The following is a 23551-nucleotide window of genomic DNA, read 5'->3' on the forward strand; positions in this document are numbered from 1 at the left end:
GAACAAGCGGCTGCCGAAGATGGAGTGGCAGATCATTGAAGCCTGGAGTGAATGAGACTGAAGCAGCGCTGGCCGCTGCGTACATTCAATTCTGCTGACAGGGACACAGGACAGGAGCATACTGCTGGCCCGAACACAGGGGAAGATGCGTCCTGGGGGGAAATCTCCCCCATTCCCTCAGGCCAGTCTGCACATGATGCCCGCTGCAGCGCCCTTCTACCTGCAGCTCCACCCGGCGCTCAGTGCAGTCTAACTGACCGCACGGCCCTGGAAACGGGCCTGGATATGGAGGAGACCAACTTACGTATTTGCTTTTTAACAATGCACATTGCCTGGCTGTCCTGCTGATCATTTTCATCTAATACTTTTAGCCACAGACCCTGAACAAGCATGCAGACTAGATGACCAAAGTCTGATCCTATTGGCTGCATGCTTGTTTCAGCTAGACAAATAGGAGAGGCAATAAGACTACTAGTAATCCCAATAAATACCAAAAGAAAAGCTGATTCAAAAAATATCAAAAATGATGTACTAATTAGGCAACATCCTAAAATCTAAACTAAAACAGCATGAGACGGCCATCCCACCACACATGCAACCACCAAATATCCACGCAGTTGGCCAGTTCGTCCCAATAGCATACTGTATAACCAACAGGGCCGCATTTAGGCCAACTTTTTGACTCGTGGCGGGCCACAATGGGTTTGTAAAGATGCACTGTAGTGACATATACCTGTAGTACAACAATGCAGTTAATTAATCAGGATACCCACGTATATGGTAATAAGCATCAGAAACATCCTACAGTATATCAATATATTGCTTTATGAAACCCTAAGCACATAGTGGTCGATTCATTGGTAACGCTCTGAAATAGAGTGAGTTAACCCTCCTTACGCACACTAATGAAAGTAGTGCAACTTAATGACATTGTGAGCATGCTACGAGCACTACTAGCAGCGTAGCATGTGTTCCTTAATTCACATAGTAGTGGCCACTGGCCACGCTAGTGAAGTAATGTGGTAGCGATACATCAATATCACGCGACACTTACAAGGAGCGGCCGTTGCTAAGGAATTCACGGTATGCTGCTAGTAGCATGCATAGCATGCCCGCAATGTCATTAAGTCGCGCTACGTTCATTAGTGTGCGTAAGGAAAATAAACTCGCACTATATCAGCACGTTACCAATAATAAATCAATCCCATAGTGTTTTGGCCAAGAACCACAGTCAGGGACCCTTACATTCTAATGCAAGACTGCTAGCTACTTTGCAACCGTGCTGCTCATTAGAGATGTCACGAACATCAAATTTTCCATTCGTGAACAGCAAACGCGAACTCCCACAAATGTTCGCGAACAGGCAAATCTGGTGAACCGACATAGACATTAATGGGCAAATTTAGAAACCACAAAAGTGATGGAAAGCTTGTTTCAAAGACTCTAACCCCTGGTCTGTGGCATGCCGGAGGGGGATCCATGCCAAAAAGTCCACCAAAAAATAACAATGCTGATGCCGTGTCGGGTTTTAAACCCTAAAAAGCAGAAATCACAGTACATTCCTCCATTTGAGGAATAATGGGCTATTTTTAAATGTCCAGAGTAGTAATGTAAGAGTTATGCCTGCTTCACACTGACAGACCAAATGTGTGGCACACAATTAAATAATAAGTGGGCACAGGTGTTGGTGGTCAGTGCCAGTGTGCTCTGTCTGTGCACTATCTTACATACACTAAGAATAGGCTGCAACAATCCAAACACAATTTAGTGATAATAACACAGGCCCTGTATCACTATTGTGCTTGTAGTGGGCATTGGGCACAATGATGGGTGCCTGTGGGCTGTGGAGTGTCACACTGTAACATTCTCTGGAGAAGCAGCTGCGTGCAGTCAGGATACCCCCGCAGCTGCTTCGGTTTCCCTGTCGGGCGTTTCTCCTGTCCCTCCAGCGTCTAGCACACCGAGGAGGGGATTGTCAGTGGCTCATAGGGTGGCTTTGTCGCGCGCGCGCACAGACAGGACCTTTATACGGGGAGGAGGCGCGTCAGCTGACCTGCCGGTCGGCTGACGTCAGAGGAGACTCGGCAGCTCTGATTGGTTGATGGGCGTGGGTGTGGCCGAAGGGTCTCCTCCGTTCTTAAGCCTCCGAGAATCACTTGCAAACTGTCTGCTGTTGTGAATGCTTCGTGTGAGCACTCAGACCTTAGATAGTTCCGGTGTATTTTGATCTGGGAGGAAACCAGGGATTTCACACAAGACTAGGAATTAATATTACTATTGTTATTATTGCTTGATTACCTGTGTATGACTCTGGCTCTCTTCTGACTTCTTTTCTGCTAAACGATTCTGTACATTAGCCCATCTGATCCTGTTGCTGACTCTGCCTGAATTATCACTATCCTTTTGCCTGCCGATTTTGTACTGTATCCTCCTGTCTGTTGCCGAACTGATCTGTCTGACCACTCTACTCACCAGTGAGCCCTTGTCACTGGTGAGGTTCATTACTGATAGTACCCACCAGCTCCTCTGGTGAGGTCCTGCCAAAACTAATCAGTATTACAGTTGCACCAAGCACTATACACTTGCAACTACCTTGCTAGCTATACTTGCATTATTGGGGATTCTGCAGATCACCATATAATCAGGTATAGTGTCTGATTTATTGGTGATACTGCCGATCACACAATAACCAGACTTCTGTTTGCTACACCAATCGTTACAGAACGGCAGACCAAAAATGTCTATGGAGACACTGTGCACTCAGGTCAAACTGTTGACCACGGCCGTTAACGATCTTACCAATACGGTCAACACACAACAAACACAAATTAATTTATTGTCTGAGGTAGTGACCAAACTTCAAAAGAACAATGCATCAGTGTCATCCCCTGTAGTTAGTGAGCACAGGATGCCTCATCCTGAAAGATTCTCAGGGCACCGGTCTGATTTTCGGAATTTTAAGCATCGTTGTTTATCATATTTTGAGTTACGCCCGGTATCTTCGGGATCTGAGAGTCAGCGAGTTACTTTTTTAAAAACTTTATTATCTGGTGACTCGCAGACTTGGGCTTACAGTCTTCCTACTGGTCATGAGGCATTAACATCCGTTCAAGAGTTTTTTTTAAAGCAATGGCTATTATATATGATGATCCAGATTTAGCTATGACTTCAGAAAGGAAACTCAAAACTCTCCGACAAGGGCATAACACTGTTGAGACTTAAGCTGCTGAGTTTAGAAAGTGAGCAGTGTCAGCCAGATGGGGGCAGTATGCTTTACTAGACTGTTTTTTATCAGGGTTATCTGATGCTGTTGCTGATCTGATGTTAAGCCACCCAGAACCTAAAACAGTAGACGAGGCAATCTCTTTAGCTGTCAAGATTGATCGGCGAGATCGTTACCAAAGGCAGACTCGAGGTAGAGCTTCAGGAAGACCTTCCCCTGTTCCCTTCTCTGCTACTGCTCCTTCTTCTCCTCCTCAGGATGAACCGATGCAAATCGGACAATCCAAGCTCTCTGAGGTGGAGAAAAACAGGAGACGTACTGAGAGACTCTGCCTGTACTGTGCAGAAAAGGGTCATGTGGTACAGACCTGTCCCAGGAAGGCGGAAAACTCTATCACCTAGGTGTAGCTGGAGGTACTACCCTAGGCGATTCTGTATTACCTCTAAAGAATTGTCGCTTACTACTCCCGTGTTCTATCACCTGGGAAGATCAAGTCCAGTCTACCCAGGCCTTTATAGACTCGGGTTCCGCAGCAAATTTTATGGATTATGATTTTGCTGTGAAGTTTGGTTTTCCGCTCCTCTCCTTGGGACGTCAGATTGCTGTTACTGCAGTGGATGATTCACCACTACAGGGCAAACAACCTCTTTCTCATACTCCTGTATTATTGTGTCAGATAGGGGCTTTGCATAGAGAACAGATACAGTTTTTTGTACTTAAGATGGCTACCTCCACTGTGATCCTTGGTATGCCGTGGCTTCAAAAACATTCCCCTCAGATCGACTGGAGTTCCAGGCAATTGTTGAGCTGGTCCTCCTATTGCCATCATCATTGTATGGAAAAAGTCACAGTTTGTGCTACCAAGATTCAAGTGGAGGGGTTGCCTATTCAGTATTCTGATTTTGCTGACGTTTTCTGTCCCAAGGCGGCAGACAAACTTCCTCCTCATCGAACTTTTGACTGCCCCATTGATTTAAGATCAGGTTGTATGCCCCCTAGAGGCCATTTATATAACCTTTCTGGGCCTGAAAAACTTGCCATGCAGGAGTATATTAAAGAAAATTTAGCCAAAGGTTTCATCCATCCATCTAGGTCCCCGGCCGGGGCAGGTTTCTTTTTTGTACAAAAAAAAAAAAAAAAAAAAAAAAAAAGATGGTGGCCTTCGGCCATGTATCGATTACAGAGGATTGAACAAAATTACTGTGAAAAATTGTTACCCTCTCCCTCTGATTGATGACTTGTTCGCTCAGATTACTGATGCGGGTGTCTTCACTAAACTCGATCTCAGAATGGCATACAACCTGATTCGCATAAGAGAGGATGACGAGTGGAAGACGGCGTTCAACACACCCGATGGGCACTACGAGTACCTGGTGATGCCCTTCGGGTTGTGCAACGCACCCGCCGTCTTCCAGGAGTTGATTAATGAAGTCTTTTCGGGAGGTTCTAGGGCAGTTCGTCCTAGTCTATTTAGATGACATACTCATTTTTTCATCTAATATTTCGGAACACAGGGGGCACGTCAAGTATGTTTTAAGGAAACTACGAGAGAATTCCTTGTATGCTAAGCTCGAGAAGTGTCTTTTCGAAGTTTATGAAGTTCCCTTCCTATGGTATATAATCTCCACCGCAGGTCTCTTTATGGACCCCAAGAAGGTTTCTGCTGTCCTGGAGTGGCCCCAGCCTTTAGGGTTGAAGGCACTCCAGTGATTTCTTGGCTTTGCCAACTATTACAGAAAGTTTATCAAAGGATTTTCTTCTGTGGTCTCACCTCTCACTGAGCTTACCAAAAAGGTGGCAGCTACCTACAATTGGTCAGCAGATGCACAGTATGCATTCTCATCACTTAAAAAATTGTTCTGCTCCTCCACCATTTTGAGACATGTGGACATTACTCTCCCATTCATTGTTGAGGTGGATGCTTCCGAGATCAGGGTTGGGGCTGTATTGTCTCAGCACTCCGGTCTACAGGGCAGGCGGCACCCTTGTGCTTTGTTCTCTAGGAAGTTTTCTCCCGCTGAGAAAAATTATGATATTGGGAATCGAGAACTGTTGACCATCAAACTTGCGTTTGAGGAATGGCGACATTGGCTTGAGGGGGCTGAACATACTATCACTGTCTAAACCGATCACAAGAACTTAGAGTATATTGAAGGGGCTAAACGTCTCAGCCCCAGACAAGCACGTTGGTCCCTGTTTTTCACGAGATTCAGATTCATTATTACTTACAAACCCGGTAGTAAGAACGTCAAGGCTGATGCATTATCCAGATGTTTTGAGCCTGAGACAATACAGCCCCCGACTCCCGAAAGCATCCTCCCCGAGAAAGTGGTTCTCGCTGCTACTGAGACTTAGGAGGATTGGGCATGTACTCTGAAACCTTATCAGCAGGAGGTTCCTGAAGGGAAACCAGATGGAGTTCTCTTTGTACCACTACAGTTCCGATTAAAGATTCTTCAGGTTTTCCATTCTCATAAAAATGCAGGGCATCCAGGGGTTGCCAGAATGCAGGAGCTACTAGACAGATGTGTTTGGTGGCCATCCATTGTGTCTGATTGTAAAGAGTTTGTCGGAGATTGTTGTGTGTGTGCCAGAAGTAAGCCATCCAGGCGTGCTCCTGTGGGTACTCTACAGCCACTACCTGTGCCTGAACAACCATGGACCCATCTGTCCATGGACTTTGTGGGTGAGCTGCCCAGATCTGAGGGGAAAACAGTCATCTGGGTGGTAGTCGATAGGTTCAGTAAGATGGCCCATTTTATCCCACTGGACGGACTCCCCTCTGCTCAAGAACTGGCAGAGCTCTTCATTCACCACATTTTCCGGTTGCATGGTATCCCGGAGAATGTGGTGTCAGACAGGGGAGTCCAGTTCGTCTCCAAGTTCTGGAGGGCATTCTGTCATCACTTAGGTATGAACCTATCATTTTCCTCCGGCTACCACCCACAGACTAATGGGCAAACGGAAATGGTTAACCAGTCCCTTGTGCAGTTCTTGAGGTGCTATGTGGCAGATGCTCAGTTGGACTGGGTGAAATTTTTGCCATTCACAGAGTTTGCTCACAATAACTTAAAGAGCACCTCTACAGGTTTCTCCCCATTCCAGGTAGTAACGGGGAGATCGCCCAAGTTCTCTCCACTGCCAGTAGTGTCATCTCCTTTTCCTGCCCTGGAAGAGTGGCAGGGAGCTTTGAAGGAGATTTGGAGTATGGTCAAAAGAAACCTAGGAAAGGCCTTTCAGACTCAGAAAAGACAGGCAGATAAGAGACGCTCTGTGGAGTGGGATTTTGCACCAGATGACATGGTGTGAATTTCTACTTGGCATTTGGCTTTGAAACAGCCTTCTGCGAAATTGGGTCCCAGGTTTATAGGTCCATACCCCGTGTCCAAAAAGATCAATAGTGTCATGTATGTCATTTCTCTACCTTCCAGTATGAGAGGTGTGAAGTCATTCCATGTGACCCTGTTGAAGCCTGTTGTGCATGTGGATTCCTTTTCCCCCTATCTGTGGTGATTGATGGGGAACCTGAGTTTGAGATAGAGCAAATTTTGGACTCTCGGTGGGTGCAGAACTCCATACAGTACCTTGTTCACTGGAAGGGGTATGGGCCTGAGGAGAGATCTTGGGTACCAGGGCATTGCATGCATGTGGAGGAACTTAAGGAAAGGTTTCATGAATTACATCCTGAGAAACCAGCTAGACCGTGTCCGGAGTCCACGCCTCAAGGGGGGGGTACTGTAACATTCTCTGGAGATGCAGCTGCGGGCAGTCGGGATGCACCCGCAGCTGCTTCGGTTTCCCTGTCGGGCGTTTCTCCTGTCCCTCCTGCATCTAGCACACCGAGGAGGGGATCGTCAGTGGTTCATAGGGTGGCTTTGTCACGCGCGCACACACACACAGACAGGACCTTTATGCGGGTAGGAGGCGCGTCAGCTGACCTGCCAGTCGGCTGACGTCAGAGGAGACTCTCGGCAGCTCTGATTGGTTGATGGGCGTGGGTGTGGCTGAAGGGTCTCCTCCGTTCTTAAGCCTCCGAGAATCACTTGCAAACTGTCTGCTGTTGCGAATGCTTCGTGTGAGCACGCAGACATTAGATAGTTCCGGTGTGCTTTGATCTGGAAGGAAACCAGGGATTTCACACAAGATTAGGAAATAATATTACTACTAGAGATGTCGCGAACCTCCGATTTTCGGTTCGCGAACCCCGTTCGCGAACCTTCGCGGAAGGTTCGGTTCGCGGAAAAGTTTGCGAACCACAATAGACTTCAATGGGGATGTGAACTTTGAAAAATAGAAAAAATTATGCTGGCCACAAAAGTGATGGAAAAGATCTTTCAAGGGGTCTAACACCTGGAGGGGGGCATGGCGGAGTGGGATACATGCCCAAAGTCCCAGGGAAAAATCTGGATGTGACGCAAAGCAGCGTTTTAAGGGCAGAAATCACATTGAATGCTAAATTGCAGGCCTAAAGTGCTTTAAAACATCTCACATTTGTATACATCAATCAGGGAGTGTAATTAGAGTTCTGCTTCACACTGACACACCAAACTCACTGTGTAACGCACCGCAAACAGCTGTTTGCGTAGTGACGGCCGTGCTGGACTGGTGCCCACCGTGGCGAGAGTGTAAGCCGTGGCGGTTTTAAAGCCCATATGATCGCCGGGCTGTGGTAGCTCAATGATAGAACAACAGTGACTGTCCAGCTGATCAAATTAAAAAATTAGTGTAGCGGCCGCTGCTAGCAGCGGCCTTAAAAATTCAGGAATCCGCCTAGAGTCCTGGACCCTGTTGGTGGTGGCGGAGAAGGCAAGCGGCCTGCAGGCAGAGATGCTGTGTGTGGGGACTGACTTAGTCTTCGGTCGTGCAGTAGCCCTCCGTGATCCATTCCTAATTAATTTTGATAAAGGTTAGGTACTGAACACTGTCGTGAGTGACTTAGGCGACTTCTCTTCTCAGTGACTATGCCTCCAGCTGCACTGAAGGTTCTTTCTGACAGGACGCTTGCGGCAGGGCAAGAGAGAAGTTGTATGGCAAATTGGGACAGCTCTGGCCACAGGTCAAGCCTGTGCAACCAGTAGTCCAAGGGTTCATCGTCGCTGCTCGCAGTGTGTACATCCACACTCAAGGCCAGGTAGTCGGCTACCTGCCGGTCCAGGCGTTGGTGGAGGGTGGATCCCGAAGGACTATGGCGAGTTGGACTAAAGAATGTCCGCATGTCCGACATCACCCTGAGATCGCTGGAGCGTTCTGTCCTTGCCTGCGTGGACTTGGGAGGAAGAGGGTTACTGCCAGTGGTACCTTGATTGTGTTGTGCAGCCACATCACCCTTAAACGCATTGTAAAGCATCATCGACAGCTTGTTCTGCAAGTGCTGCATCCTTTCCACCTTCTGTTGAGTTGGTAGCAGGTCCTGTACAGAGGGTCTAGTAGCGTGGCCACCCAGTACAGGTCATTCGCCTTGAGTTTTTTGATACGGGGGTCCCTCAATAGGCTGGACAACATGAAAGAGGCCATCTGCCTAAAGCTGGATGCAGACGTACTCTCCATCTCCTCTTGCTCTTCCTCAGTGACGGGACGCAACTCCTCTTCCTCCCCCCAGCCACGAACAATACCACAGGAACGTGAAGCACCAGAAGCCCACTGTGACGGCTGCCGCGGTTGTTGTTCTTCCGCCGCCTCTTCCTCCTCCACAGAAACACCTTCCTCATCACCATCATCAGAGTCTGACTCCTCTCCTTCCCCACACGACTCCTCTTCTTCCTCCTCCTCCTCCCCCCTCTGTGCTGCCGCAGGTGTTGTGGAAACATCGGGTTCGGATGTAAATCTCTCCCACGACTCCTGCTGCCGTAACTGTTCTCGTTCACGCTCCTCCACAGCTGTATCCACCACTCTACGCACAACACGCTCCAGGAAGTAGGCGTAGGGGATCAAGTCGCTGATGGTGCCCTCAGCGCGACTCACCAGTTTGGTCACCTCCTCAAAGGGCTCCATGACCCTGCATGCATTTCGCATCAGTGTCCAGTTGTTGGGCCACAACATCCCCATCCTCCCAGATTGTGTCCTTGTACTGTAAAGATACAGGTACTGGGTGACGGCTTTCTCCTGGTCTAGCAGGCGAGAGAACATCAGCAGGGTGGAATTCCAGCGAGTCGAGGTATCGCAAATCAGGCGTCTCACCGGCAAGTTGTTTCTACTCTGAATGTCCGCAAAGCGTGCCATGGCCTTGTAAGAGCGCCTGAAATGCCCACACAACTTCCTGGCCTGCTTCAGGACATCCTCTTTACCTGGGTACTTGGACACAAATCTTTGCACGACCAGATTCAGCACATGTGCCATGCAAGGTACGTGTGTCAGCTTTCCCAAATTCAACGCAGAAATGAGATTGCTGCCATTGTCACACACCACGTTGCCGATCTCAAGCTTGTGCGGGGTCAGCCATTGCTCCACCTGTTTGTTAAGAGCAGCCAGGAGAGCTGCTCCAGTGTGACTCTCCGCTTTGAGGCAAGACACGTCTAACACTGCGTGACACCATCGTACCTGGCATGCAGCATAGGCCCTGGGGTGCGGGGGCTGTGTAGCTGGAGTGGAGATCGCGGCACCAGCCAAGGAGGAGGAGGATGACGACAGCTAAGAGGTGGTAGCAGGCGGAGAGGAGGTGGCTGGAGGCCTGCCTGCAAGCCGCAGAGGTGTGACAAGTCGGTCCGCTGCGCAGCCACGTACTCTGTGCTTGCTGCCATCGGTCACCAGGTTGACCTAATGGGCTGTGTACGTAATGTAGCGGCCCTGCCCGTGCTTGGCAGACCAGGCATCCGTGGTCAGGTGGACCTTCGCAATAGATGACACCACTTGCCTCTCAACTGCACGGTACAGTTTCGGTATGGCCTTTTGTGAAAAATAATTGCGGCCTGGTATCTTCCACTGCAGTGTACCAATGGCCACAAACTTATGGAAAGCCTCCGACTCCACCAGCTTGCATGGTAATAGCTGGCGAGCTAATAGTTCCGCCACGTCAGCTGTCAGACACCGGGCAAGAGGGTGACTGGCAGACATTTGCTTCTTAAGCTCAAATACTTCCTTAACGGACAGCTGGGTACTGCTGTGGGCAGAGGAGAAGGAACCGCTCAAGGGAAGAGGCGGTGTGGAGAAGGGTGGCTGTGAAGGTGCAAGGGAGAAAGCGGATGAAGATGATGCACCTGAAGGAGGAAGAGGAGAAGGAGGGTGGCTTGTCTTTTGGGTGCTGCTTTTCCTCAGGTGTTCTTGCCATAGCCGTTTGTGCCTTCTCTCCAGGTGCCTTCATAAGGCACTTGTCCCTACGTGAGAGTTGGCCTTTCCACGGCTCAATTTTTGCTGGCAGAGACAACAGATGGCTTTGCTCCGATCTGAGACACACATGTGAAAAAATTTCCAAACCGCTTAGCCCCCCTGGGGTGATGGCGCTACGGTGGCATCAGCAGCTGATGTTGAAGGGCATGTTGGCTGGCTGTCCATAGCTGGCGATACATGGCGCCGGACACTGCCCCCAGCTGTTTCTGAGGATGATCTCCCTCTGCTTCTATCATGGAGTCGTCTCCTCCTACTCCTCTCTGACTCCCCCTCTGAACTGTCCCCTGGTCATCTCCTCTACTGGGAACATACATGGCATCCATATAATCATCATCATAATCCTCCTGCCCAGCTTCGCTTTCCTCAGACACCTCCTCAACTGCACCAACTTCAGGTGGTTCATCATCCCCCTCCTCACACGTTACGTCCATACTATCGCCACCTAACTCAGACGTATGAGGTGGTGTACCTGCGCCTTCTTCTTGTTGTTGCAGTAGTGGCTGGAAATCAGTGATTTCACCACCACTAAATAACTCCTGTGAAGTGTCAAATGCAGCGGATGTGGTGCTTGTACTAGCGCTGGTGGCACTGGCTGCGGGAGATGAGGTGTTCTGTGTTAAATACTCAACCACGTCCTCACAATTTTGGGAAGTGATGACACGTGCCTTCTTTTGAGCACTGTATTTTGGGACAGGTCCGCACGAAATCACAGCAACACCACCTCGCACAGACCTGCCGGTGCCTGATGGCCTTCCTCTGGGTCTGCCTCTACCTCTTCCTCTACCTGGTTTGTCCATTTTGTCCATCTCGGGGGGATGCTAGGTATATGCAGTGAGCAGGGTTCACTGAACACAACAGGTAGTTATATGCAGTGAGGTGGGTTCACTGAACAGTAAAGGTAGTTAGATGCAGTGAGCTAGGTTCACTGAACAGTAAAGGTACTTAGATGCAGTGAGGTGGGTTCACTCAACACAACAGGTAGTTAGATGCAGTAAGCTGGGTTCACTGAACAGTAAAGGTACTTAGATGCAGTGAGGTGGGTTCACTCAACACAACAGGTAGTTAGATGCAGTGAGGTGGGTTCACTGAACAGTAAAGGTAGTTAGATGCAGTGAGCTGGGTTCACTCAACACAACAGGTAGTTAGATGCAGTGAGCTGGGTTCACTGAACAGTAAAGGTAGTTAGATGCAGTGAGCTGGGTTCACTGAACAGTAAAGGTACTTAGATGCAGTGAGGTGGGTTCACTCAACACAACAGGTAGTTAGATGCAGTGAGGTGGGTTCACTGAACAGTAAAGGTAGTTAGATGCAGTGAGCTGGGTTCACTCAACACAACAGGTAGTTAGATGCAGTGAGCTGGGTTCACTGAACAGTAAAGGTAGTTAGATGCAGTGAGCTGGGTTCACTGAACAGTAAAGGTAGTTAGATGCAGTGAGCTGGGTTCACTCAACACAAAGCTAGGTATATGCAGTGATGAGGTGGGTTAAGTAAACACAACAGGTACTGGTTATATGCAGTACTGGGTAGTACAATGTGCAGATCCCTGTCACACACACAGGTAGTCACTGAATGTGCTGGGCTGCTGGCAGTGGCACACACACTATGAATTAGCACGGCTGTGCATGCAACAAAAGTGTCAGTTTGACACACAGAAAAAAAAAAAAGTACAGGATTAGCTCTGAAAATAGCTATTGTGGGGTGCTATAAAAGCAATAATAATCAGCCAGGAGCAAGCTAAGCAGCCAAGAACCTAACTAATCTGTCCCTAGAAGAACAAGTCTGCAGTAGCTGTCCCTAGTCTGTCTCTAGCAGGCACACGAGTGACTCTAATGGCTGCCAGAAGCTGCCTTATATAAGGGTGGGTGGGGCTCTAGGGCTTAGTGTAGCCTGAATGGCTACAATGTGCCTGCTGACTGATGCAGAGGGTCAAAGTTGACCCTCATAGTGCATTATGGGGGGAATCGAACTTCCGCAAAAGTTCGCCTGGTGCAGGCGAACGCGAACCACCAAAGTTCGCCTGGAACCGTTCGCCGGCGAACCGTTCGATACATCTCTAATTACTATTGTTATTGTTGCTTGATTACCTGTGTATGACTCTGGCTCTCTTCTGACTTCTCTTCTGCTTAACGATTCTGTACTTTATCCTCCTGTCTGTTGCCGAACTGATCTGTCTGACCACTCTACTCACCAGTGAGCCCTTGTCACTGGTGAGGTTCATTACTGATAGTACCCACCAGCTCCTCTGGTGAGATCCTGCCAAAACTAATCAGTATTACAGTTGCACCAAGCACTATACACTTGCAATTACCTTGCTAGCTATACTTGCATCATTGGTGATTCTGCAGATCACCATATAATCAGGTATAGTGTCTGATTTATTGGTGATACTGCAGATCACACAATAACCAGACTTCTGTTTGCTACACCAATCGTTACACACACGCACAAAAATTATGAGACATAAGTGTCTCCAAAAAGATAATAAGACCATGTACAAGAGGCATTATTGCAGGGAAAACAAAACATTTCTCAGCTTTTATTTACATTTGAGCAAAAAGTGTCCAGTCCAAAATTATTCATACCCTCCACAAACTGTCACAGTCTGTGGGAAAATCCAAAGTTCTATACCATTCCAAATAGTCTAAGCTGTTCCAAAGCATCCTAATTACGCTGTTTAATTGGGGACAGCTGTTTTATTCAACTCAACAGGTGAAAAACAGCAGCTCTCTACAGTTGGTTTGTGGACTGTCATGGCTAAGACAAAGGAGCTCAGTGAGGACCTGTGGCTGCGCATTGTGGCTGCTCACACGTCAGGAAAGGGCTACAAGGCCATTTCTAAATGTTTTCCAGTTCCAGTGACTACAGTGCAAAGTATGTCACTTTTGAAGGCTTAACTATATTTTAGCTCATGCCTTAGACATGTATTTGAATGTTAAACACTGGTTTGTGGAGTCTGAATCACTAAGTGCTGCCTCAGCTTGTCAGCTTTCATGGAGGATACTAGATTATTATCCCCCTCCATACATCAGATGTATTAGGTATTCAACAAACACACTTTTCCCACCATTCTATTCTAGATACTTCCACAAACACTACCAGAAGCACTTTGCCACTCCGGCAGATAAAAAACACAGGGGTGTCTTGACTCTTCTCCATAATTCGTTTCCATTGAATATTGAATCATCACTGATGACAAGGGTCTTATGTGATCATTCATCTATGGATCTATTCAATCTACAAACTTATGTATAGTAAATCTCTATGCCCCTCCTGAAGCTCCCCTCCAAGCAATAAGAGAACTCCTAAAATATTTAACGCATACTAATCACACCCAAGTTATCTGGGCAGGGGACTTCAACATAGCTCCCAATCCTTCCATTGACAGATTCAACCCCACCATCACTACATTACAACGTAAACATGCCACTACCTTGTGTTCTCTCTTACAATCAGCTTATCTTGATGATACCTGGAGAGCACATAACCCAGCTCTTAAGCCCAATCTACACGATACAATTCTTTGTGCAATTCGATTACGATTCTATTTACGATCTGATTAAATCCGACATGTACGATCGGGATTTGATTCAATTCGATTTGCCATTGCAAAACAATGGCAAATAGAATTGAATCGAATCGAATCCCGATCAGACATGTTGGATTTAATCGGATCGTAAATAGAATCGTAATCGAATTGCACAAAGAACCGTATCGTGTAGATGGGGCTTTAGAGGTTACTCATTTTGCTCTGATGCTCATAAAAATTACTCACGAATTGACACAATCCTGATTTCCTCAGACTTAATTCCTAACTTATACTACTCTAGACATGTAATCAGTTCATGATCTGATCATGACATGGTGTTGACATCTATGTCATCTTTTACCACTCCCTTAACTCAACCCCCCTGGAGATTAAATAAGAGCCTTCTCATAGACAATATAAATGTTCTTGACATTGAAAATAACCTTGTTGATTACTTTAGAACCAATGATACCCAAGACATTAAAGCAGATATATTGTGGCTTGCTCTCAAACCCACTATACATGGCCACCTTATAAAATTAGCTGTCCAACACAAAAAAAACCCAAGACTGAGCAACAACTAAATTTAGAGCATAAACTATCTAGACTCAAAATAGCCCACTCAGCTAACCCATCCCTTTATTTACTCCAACAAATTAAAACAACAATGGCTCAAATTGATGTTATCCTCTTTGCCAGAACTGAAAAGGCTATGCGCTGGACTAGATCTAAATTTTGTAAACAGTACAATAAACCGAATACTTGGCTAGCTAAAAAGCTTAGGCATGCTCAAATCCTAAATAAAATGTTCCAAATTAGAACAAAAATAGGACAAATCACCTCTGACCCTTTACAAATTCATAATGAATTTGCCAACTATTATCAATCACTATACTGTACACCTGTACCCAAAATAATCACTCGGGGGCCCCGTGCTAGATGCCTTTTTTCTGATTAGATGCCTTTTTTATGATGCTAAAACCCCACGCCTACTACCAGAAAAAGCCGCCACTCTCAACCTTCCAATCTCTGAACTGGAAGTTAGAGCAACCATTAAGCAATTAAAAAATGGAAAGGCCCCAGGCCCAGGTGGCTTCTCTGCAATTTACTATAAAAAATTCTCCAAAATTCTAACTCACTTTTTAATTCGCCTATTTAATTCGATCCTTGATGGTAAGACTCCCTTCCCGGATTTTCTCCAGTCCATTATCACGGTTATTCCAAAGCCCAATAGAGATCACTTGGATATTAAGAATTATCGCCCAATCTCCTTACTCAATTTAGACTATAACATTTTCACTTCAATCTTAGTGATTAGACTAAACAAATTTATTAATCATCTTATCCACAGGGACCAGGTGGGTTTTTAACCCACAGCGTCAGGGTCCTGATAAGAAGAGGAAAGTGCTCAGCATTCTCAATTTCGCTAATTCTAATAAACAACCTTTGGCCTCGATATTACTTGACATGGAGAAGGCCTTTGATACTATAAGCTGGCCTTAAATGTTCATGGCCCTGACTAGAGCTGGCATTGGAGGAAATTCTCTCCAAGCTAGCCGTTGTCTTTATTCCATGCCTTCAGCAACTCTTAAACTTCCCACTAATGCCCCTTATATTATCCCTATCAGACAAGGAACAAGACAGGGCTGCACTCTATCTCTTTGTGCTGACTATAGAACCTCTGGCAGACAGGTTTAGACAACCACCAGAATTAAGGGCCTATCCATATCAAGAATATAAGGCAAATTTATTTGCAGACGACATTCCCTTGACCCTTACCTCCCCCTCACTTTGCTACCAAACTTACTCACCCTAGTACAAGACTTTGGTGAGATTTCGGGCCTACGATTAAATATTAATAAGACTGAGGTACTCTTTACCAACATACCCAAACCGATAGCATCACATCTTGCCAACTCTTTAGGTGTTATTTTACAGCCTAGGTACATCACCAATTTAGGTTTAAAAATCTCAACAACCTTATCAGACATATACAATCTAAATTATAAAACCATGCTTTCCAAACTAAAACAAGATTTAGCCATATGGGACACCCCCACTCTATCATAGACGGGTCGTATTCAAGCTGTAAGAATGACTTTACTACCACGCATTTTGTAGAGCAGAGCAGAATAAAGAGGTGCATAATGTTTTGGAAAAGATCCCTAGTAGGGCTGGGTGTACCTGATCCCTATAATTATTATAGAGCAGCTCAAATAGCACAACTTGCCTTTGTCCATGCTAAATTTAAACCTCCTCTTTGGGTTCAAATTGAAAATGACCTATTGACTCCAGTCTCACTGAAGGCCCTGGTTTGGTCACAGGGATATCCCTTATCACAAGTTAAACATTTGTCTCCTCATACGTACTACTCAATAACTCTTGGGAAAAGAGTAAAAGCAATTAAACAACTCCAGTCTCAAATACCCTCTCTCTGCCCTCTATTTGGTAACCCTACTTTTTCTCCTGGCCTCACTGCTGCCTCCTTTACATGCTGGAAATCAAAGGGCTTCCTCCAAATTAGAGACTTTCTAATCAATAATATACTTCCTTCCTGGAATCAATTTAGATATCTGACTGCCTTCCCTGTGTCTGAATTTTTCCAGGCGTTTCAAATCTTTCATTATCTCAAATCCCTTAATCGTTTAGCATTATTGTTACCCCTAGGACCTACTTTGAAACATGGTGTGACCTCAGCCCACTTGATGGTGGTTTAATTTCCTACCTCTACACAGTCCAATCCCAGCCCTTGATAATGACCAAAACTACTTCCATGCTACACTGGGAGGAGGATCTAAATACTACCATGTCAGAAGCATGGTGGTCCAGATGTCTCATTAACCTATCAAAGGAATCCAACTATTATTCACATAGAGAAACAAATCTGAAGATCCTACATAGGACTCATCTCACCCCGCTAGCTCTCCATGCAATATTTCTGATACACTAAAACCTCTGCTTTAGACACTGTGGTTAGTGTTGGGCGAACATTCAGATGTTCGGGTTCGGGGTGGTTCGGCCGAACATGCCCCCGATATTCGGCATGTTCGGGCCGAACCCCGAACCCAACCCGAACATGTCCCTTTGGGGCCCCTATAGGGTCCCAGCATAAAGGGAGAGTATGCCCCGAGCGCGGGGGGGGTCGGAGATGCCCCCCACCCCTCCCCGCTAAGCTCTCCCTTTTGCTGGACCCTTTAAAATTAAATAAAAGTCCCCCAAAGTACCTGGCAGGAGGAGGGCAGGAAGCGGGCAGCCGGAGAGCATAGGCACTAGTACCATCTGGTACTTCCGCCCTCTCTCTGACGCACTTCCTGTTTACATTTGTAAGTTGCGTCAAGAGAGCAGAAGTACCGCGATGACGCGTACGAGGGTACGTGTCATCATTGACACGTACCCTCCCTTTATGCTGGGACCCTATAGGGGGCTTTGTTCGGCCGGACACGGCTGTGTTCGGCCGAACAAAGAAGGCCTGTTCGGGTTCGGGCAGCGTGGCCAAACACCCTCCCGAACACCATGAGGTGTTCGGGGGGTCCCGAACCGAACCCGAACAGGCCAAAATCCGGGCGAACCCGAACAGTGGCGAACACTGTTCGCCCAACACTAACTGTGGTCACCAGGGCTCCTATGCTCATGTATTTTGGTTTTGTCCTGTTAAACAATATTGGCTAGAAATCTCAGCTCCTATTAACCAGGCCCTTTTCCCTGACCCTCTGATGCTACTTCTAGGGATAAACCATTCGGGTGGAAATTTCCGCAACATTGCCTGGCCCAACACATTGCCAAAGCTGCCAGATAACATAGCCAGAAATTGGATGAAACCTTCCTTATCTGTTCCATTACTAAATCTATTATCACTGATATATTAATATCTGAATGCCTTTTAGCCATCTCCAATGACATCTTTGATACTTTCACTAAAACCTGGCAGCCTTGGCTAACTCTTCACAGTGAGGGTGGCATGCGGGCCATGACGCTCTCAGCTTAAAAATGGTTCTTCTTGGGTTTGAAATATGGCTCAGCTTTATACTGTGTGTAATCTTTTGTAGTTGGAGATGCCCTGCACCGTTTTCTGGATTCTTGTATATTCATAATCGTTCTTTACTTGTACCGTGACCTATTCCTACATCATATTATGGACATGTACGTTTTTGTTATTATTTGTATATTTGTTACCATGTTACTATTTTTTCTAAGATCAATGATCCCATAGGGACTTATTTTTTCGCTCTTTATATATTTGTAATCTGACTTTGTCAATAAAATTATTTGAAACTAAAATCCACTGCAGTGGTCATTGAATCTGGAATGCAAGACAGAAAATAGAGAGCACTCAGGGAGCAGTATATATCAGTTCAAGTAAAGCTGGAATAATCTCACTTTGTGTAGTAGCTGACAAGCCCATATAGGTTTGTCCAGCATCAGGGCTTTTTTTGTCCCTCTAGCCGGGGACTGGGTTTGGCAATTTAGCTGATCCTCCTCTGTCGTAGATAAAACAAGGATCCACTTTGTCACATCAAAGTTAGACTACTGCAACGTCCTCTACACAGGCCTGCATAAGAAAGACTTAAGCCGCCTGCAATTAGTACAGAATGCCGCCGCAAGGCTGTTAACAAGCCAACCCCGCCATTGCCACATAACACCAATCCTGAGCTCACTCCACTGGCTACCGATAAAATGGAGAATTCTGTTTAAGATTGGCTTACTGACATTCAAATCCTTGCACAATCTGGACCCTGGATACCTGAAGGACTTGTTGCAACTGCATCACACCCCCCACAATCTCAGATCAAAAGGACGTAACACCTTGGTCACCCCCAGAGTCCACCTCAAAACCTTTGGAGACAAAGCCTTTTGTCATGCTGCCCCTACACTTTGGAACTCCCTGCCACACCCAATCAGGACAGCTCCATCCCTGCAAGCATTTAAGTCTAAACTGAAAACCTACCTCTTCAGTCTGGCATTTATGAACATCTGACTATCTCCTCTGTAACACAACCCAGCCTGCAACCCTGTATTAATCTGAGACACAACTATGCGCTTTTTAGTCCTATGGGAGAAAAGCGCTTTACAAATGTTATTGTATTGTATTGTATTGGTACTTCTCTGTGAATATCTGCCTGGTCTGTGTGCTTGTTCTGCTATAGGCTTCTCCACTACAGACTGCGGCAGTGAGGGCTGACAGGCAGCGCTGTTTGAATGGAGAGCTATAAAGAAACTCCTGGGTTGCTCTGCAAAGCTATAGAAACCGCTCACAGGCATTTACAGGAGTGTAAATGAATATGCTGTACAGCATGCGTGCGAGAAAGATAGACGGCTGCCCTGTAATGATAAAAGGTTTTATTTTGCTACGCGCGTTTCAGGAGGTCAGCTTCTCCTTTCCTCAGGCAACAGAGGAGATGACCTTCTGAAATGCTTCGCATAATAAAACCTTTAATCATCACACGGCATTCCTAATTCTATAAGTAGATAATGAGCCCAGGAGCTAGCATATTTCATATGGTCTGGATCATGCAGTTGTACCATAAGGTAATAGAGCTTTTCTTTGGCAGATTATTAGTCAATAAGCAGGTGGTGCTAGTGGGCAATGTTAGTATTTTCAAATTTTGGGAATAGAATAAATAGTATACAGTATGGAAATTAAACAGTTGAGAGCGTGGAAGGCAAATTTTAAGATGGAGATTCTGAAATGACAAAGATTCTCCCAATACAATATCATTAACGAAATGGATCCCAGAACCATACCATATTTTAGTGTTTAAAGAGACTCTGTAACAAAAATGTCATCCTGTTTTCTACCATCCTACAAGTTCCTAAACCTATTCTTATGTGCTCTGGCTTACTGCAGCACTTTCTACTATCACCATCTCTGTAATAAATCAATGTATCTTTCCCCTGTCGGACTTGTCGCCCTGTGTCTGGAAGGCTGCCAACTCTTCTGTGCTGATCTGTTATGCACTTCCCCCTCTATGCACACTTCAGTGTATGAGTTATTTACATAAGCCAGCAGCTTCTGTGCTATCTTATCAGTGAGAGAAGAGAGCTGGATAAAAATCCTCCTCTGTTAGGCTGTGAAAGGAGCTGGCTGACACATACTGAGGAATTACAGACACGGGCAGAGCTTTCTGCAGGAAAAAACGATCAGCCTCACAGCCTGTCACTATTCAGTGCATGAGAGCTGCATGGGACAGGAGTTAAATACACAAATGATCTTTTGAGATTCAAAAGGAAAGCTGTATACAGCCTGCTTGTGTATGGATGTATTTTCTATGTGTGGACATACTGTACATCAACCTACTTCCTGTTTTGGTGGCCATTTTGTTTGTTTATAAACAAACTTTTTAAAACTGTTTTTGACTACTTTTTATGCGGCGGGGAGCGGCGAAATTGTGACAGATGGGGAATAGGAGATGTCCCCTATTGCACTGGTATGTTTAATTTTGTGCGATTTTAACAATACAGATTCTCTTTAAATTATATGTAAAGATTAATAGAGCACTCAATGGGATCTATTAGTGTATGCGGGGGGAAATGTAAAAAATGTTCCCAGGATTTTAAAGTAGCACTTATCGTAGGCTATACTTGTGCTGGATGTTTGAATCATAATATCATAGCAGCTAATAGGTCTTTCAGTGAACAGTTCATAATTGCAGATTCCATATTGACGCATTGGTTTAGAGGTTTTAGGTAAATCCTTTTTTGTATTACTAAATGAGGAATTAGAAGTAAAGTCTCATCAGTTCCTGTCCCACATACCTCTGGGTCGGACAGATAACATATCCGCAGCTGTGTCCAGCGCCAGCTTCACCCTGGCCACATCATGCAGCAACTCTACGGATGTCCCACTGGGTTCATTGGCAGGTCTTACATAGTCTTCTAAGAATATCTCCTCATTTTGAAGATATTCATTTCTTTCTGCATGACTTCGGTTTTCTTGTTTCTTTCCAAACAACGAGTCCTGCAGGGAAAAAAAAAAGGATTAAAGCGGACGCAAACCAAACATTTTTTTAATTCAAAATATTTAGTTGCACCACTCTCTGACACATACAAAAGGTAAATACACACTATGAGTATTTCAGTGCATGCTTTTCACCCTTCTCTTTTCATAACTAAGGTTATACAGGTGGCAGAGACATAAAATCGACTTAAATGTATTATGCAAATTGCAATTAATGCTGCCATTTCTGAACTGCTGGCCTTTCCCCTACTTGCAGGTAAAACACACAGAGTTAGAGAAAAGTTAATTGGCCTCAATTCATTAAGCTTACCTCCTGTCTTTAATAACTCTTCTGAGCTGTTTCTACAGTTATCCCCATAGTGATAACTGTAGAAACAGCTCAGAAGAGTTATTAAAGACAGGAGAAAAGCTTAATGAATTGAGGCCATTAATGTCTGTTTGAACTGCAATAAGTGTGCTGTTTGAGATCAGGAATTCTGCATCCCCCACCCCCAGAAAAGTACCACCTTCTTCCACTGTGGGCTTGGCTAACTATGTGGCATCTCCTCCTTCCTGGCCATCCAATCTGCACGGCTGAATTAAGGGTTAATGTGGCATTAACCACACTTGTGGCACAGGCGCGCATGCATGCAGTGTAAAAAATGTTCAGTGACTGATCACAACCCACCCAAAAACCATGTTTGTTGTGTCCTACAAAGCTGAAGGATCCCAGGTCAGTCCTCTGGGCTGAGGCAGTTGGGCACACTGTGCATAGGAGGAAAATGCTGTTTTTGACATTTTAAAAGCTTATTTAAACCCAGTTTTCTATATTCTTACCTGAAGACAGTTTACGAATAGGACATGAGCTTCCTCTGTGCCTTCCAGTTCGATAAAATGCTCTAAGCAGGCTTGAAGGTGTTTCTCTACATTTTCAAAGCTGGAAGACAGAAAAAGTTTTGTGTATTAATGGTGATTACATATGACTGATCTCTGCAGATACCTTCTGCTTCTTCCAGCGGTGGTTGTCTATCAGGACTTCCAGACTGTCTTTTTGTACTCTGCATGTTCAGGGAGATAACTGGCAATTTTCCTAAAGCTAAGTACAGATTTCTGATGACAAACAATCCTGGGGACCAGCAGCCTCCCACAATCCTGTATAATAATCCCCAAGTGTCCCTGCGTCATCCTGTCCCTGTGTCCGTGTGTTTGCTTTACTCCGCATGTGCAGCTGTTGGGACAGGAGGATGGTGCCAGGGAGCCGGATGGGCGCGTGCGCGGAGAGACTGGTGCATGCGCGATGTGGGCGGTTGCACGGCAGGCAGGTGCGTGCGCATGCGCACTGATATGAGGCAGTGGCGGCGGTGTGCCAGAGACCTAGAGCCCATTTTTAAACAGGCTTAAGTCTACTAGTAGAGGAAATAAAATGCAACAGACCAGTTATCCTGAGAATACATCTGATCTTAGTCTAGATGGGTATAACACACATACAGTCATTAACCAGTCCAACCATAAGCAGATAAATTGGGCAACTGTCATCTCATGTCTGTACACAGCTGTAGGCAGACTATTTTTCTGTCTATGAGTCACCAGCACATAACAAAATACAGATCCTTATAAATAAGAATCGTCAGTCCCTTTCTTGCCATCCACCAACCCTGTCTATTTGCTGGACAATGTCCAAAATCTTTTGTACCATACTTTAATCTCCATACTGTCCTACCGTACTACTCTAATCACCTCTGTCCTACTCTACAGCAAGAAGTTTTAAACCTCGATGATACCATTGGTATCATCCGGATTTAAAACTTATTTTACGGATGGCTAACACGGTACAATACCCTGCTGCTACTACTACTCTACAGCATACACTGTCCTACTGTACCACAATCCCTCCTGTCCTTTTACTGTACTCCAGCCCCCTCTGACCTGCTGTACTACAATCCCTCTGTCCTACCATACTCTGGTTCCTTTTGTTTTTGTACTGCACTCCAGTCCCATCTATACTGCTGCAACCCAACCCCTTCTGTCCTATTGTACTCCAGCCCCCTCTGCCCTGCTGTACTACAGTCCCTCTGTCCTACCATACTCTAGTGTACAAGAGAGAAGGGGAGCTGGCACTAGATGCTGCTGAAGCCAATAATGACAATGCTGGATTCGTACCTCCAGATGTGTGCACTCAACAGAAAGCAATCATTCAAATTGGAATTAGTAGAAAAAGAGTGAGGTGCCACCACCTGCAAATGGCACTAAATAATGGCAGAAATAATGATATGCTGTGGGCGTGACAAGCCTGACAGCTGTTTTGCGCTGAATGCGCTTCCTCAGAGGCTAGTAAAGTATTAAATGAACCATTTGCAGGATGTGGTGCCTTACTCTTTTCTGCTAGTCTAATCCTGCCACACTCTGGTCTTATCTGTTCTTCTACTATCACATCCAGTCCCCTCTATCCTACTGTACTCCAATCCCTTCTGTCCTTATGTTGTACTCCAATCCCTTCTGTTCTACCTCTCCAATGTCCTCTGCCCTGCTGTATTCCAGTCCCATA

The 23551-nt window shown here is 45.8% G+C and overlaps 1 protein-coding gene across 1 annotated transcript in view; it reads right to left on the bottom strand.

The window, feature by feature from the left end:
- Positions 1-23551, bottom strand: part of LOC137504562 (E3 ubiquitin-protein ligase RNF213-like) — a 526907-nt gene that overhangs the window by 191208 nt on the left and 312148 nt on the right. Inside the window, exons 34-35 of the mRNA XM_068233144.1 lie at positions 21844-21943; positions 20826-21027 (exon numbers count right to left, since the gene is read on the bottom strand). Coding sequence (XP_068089245.1) covers positions 20826-21027; positions 21844-21943 — 302 coding nt within the window. The remainder of the gene's footprint in view (positions 1-20825; positions 21028-21843; positions 21944-23551) is intronic.

Source organism: Hyperolius riggenbachi, chromosome 4 (assembly GCF_040937935.1).
Source record: "Hyperolius riggenbachi isolate aHypRig1 chromosome 4, aHypRig1.pri, whole genome shotgun sequence".
In the NCBI taxonomy this organism is placed as follows: Eukaryota; Metazoa; Chordata; class Amphibia; order Anura; family Hyperoliidae; genus Hyperolius; species Hyperolius riggenbachi.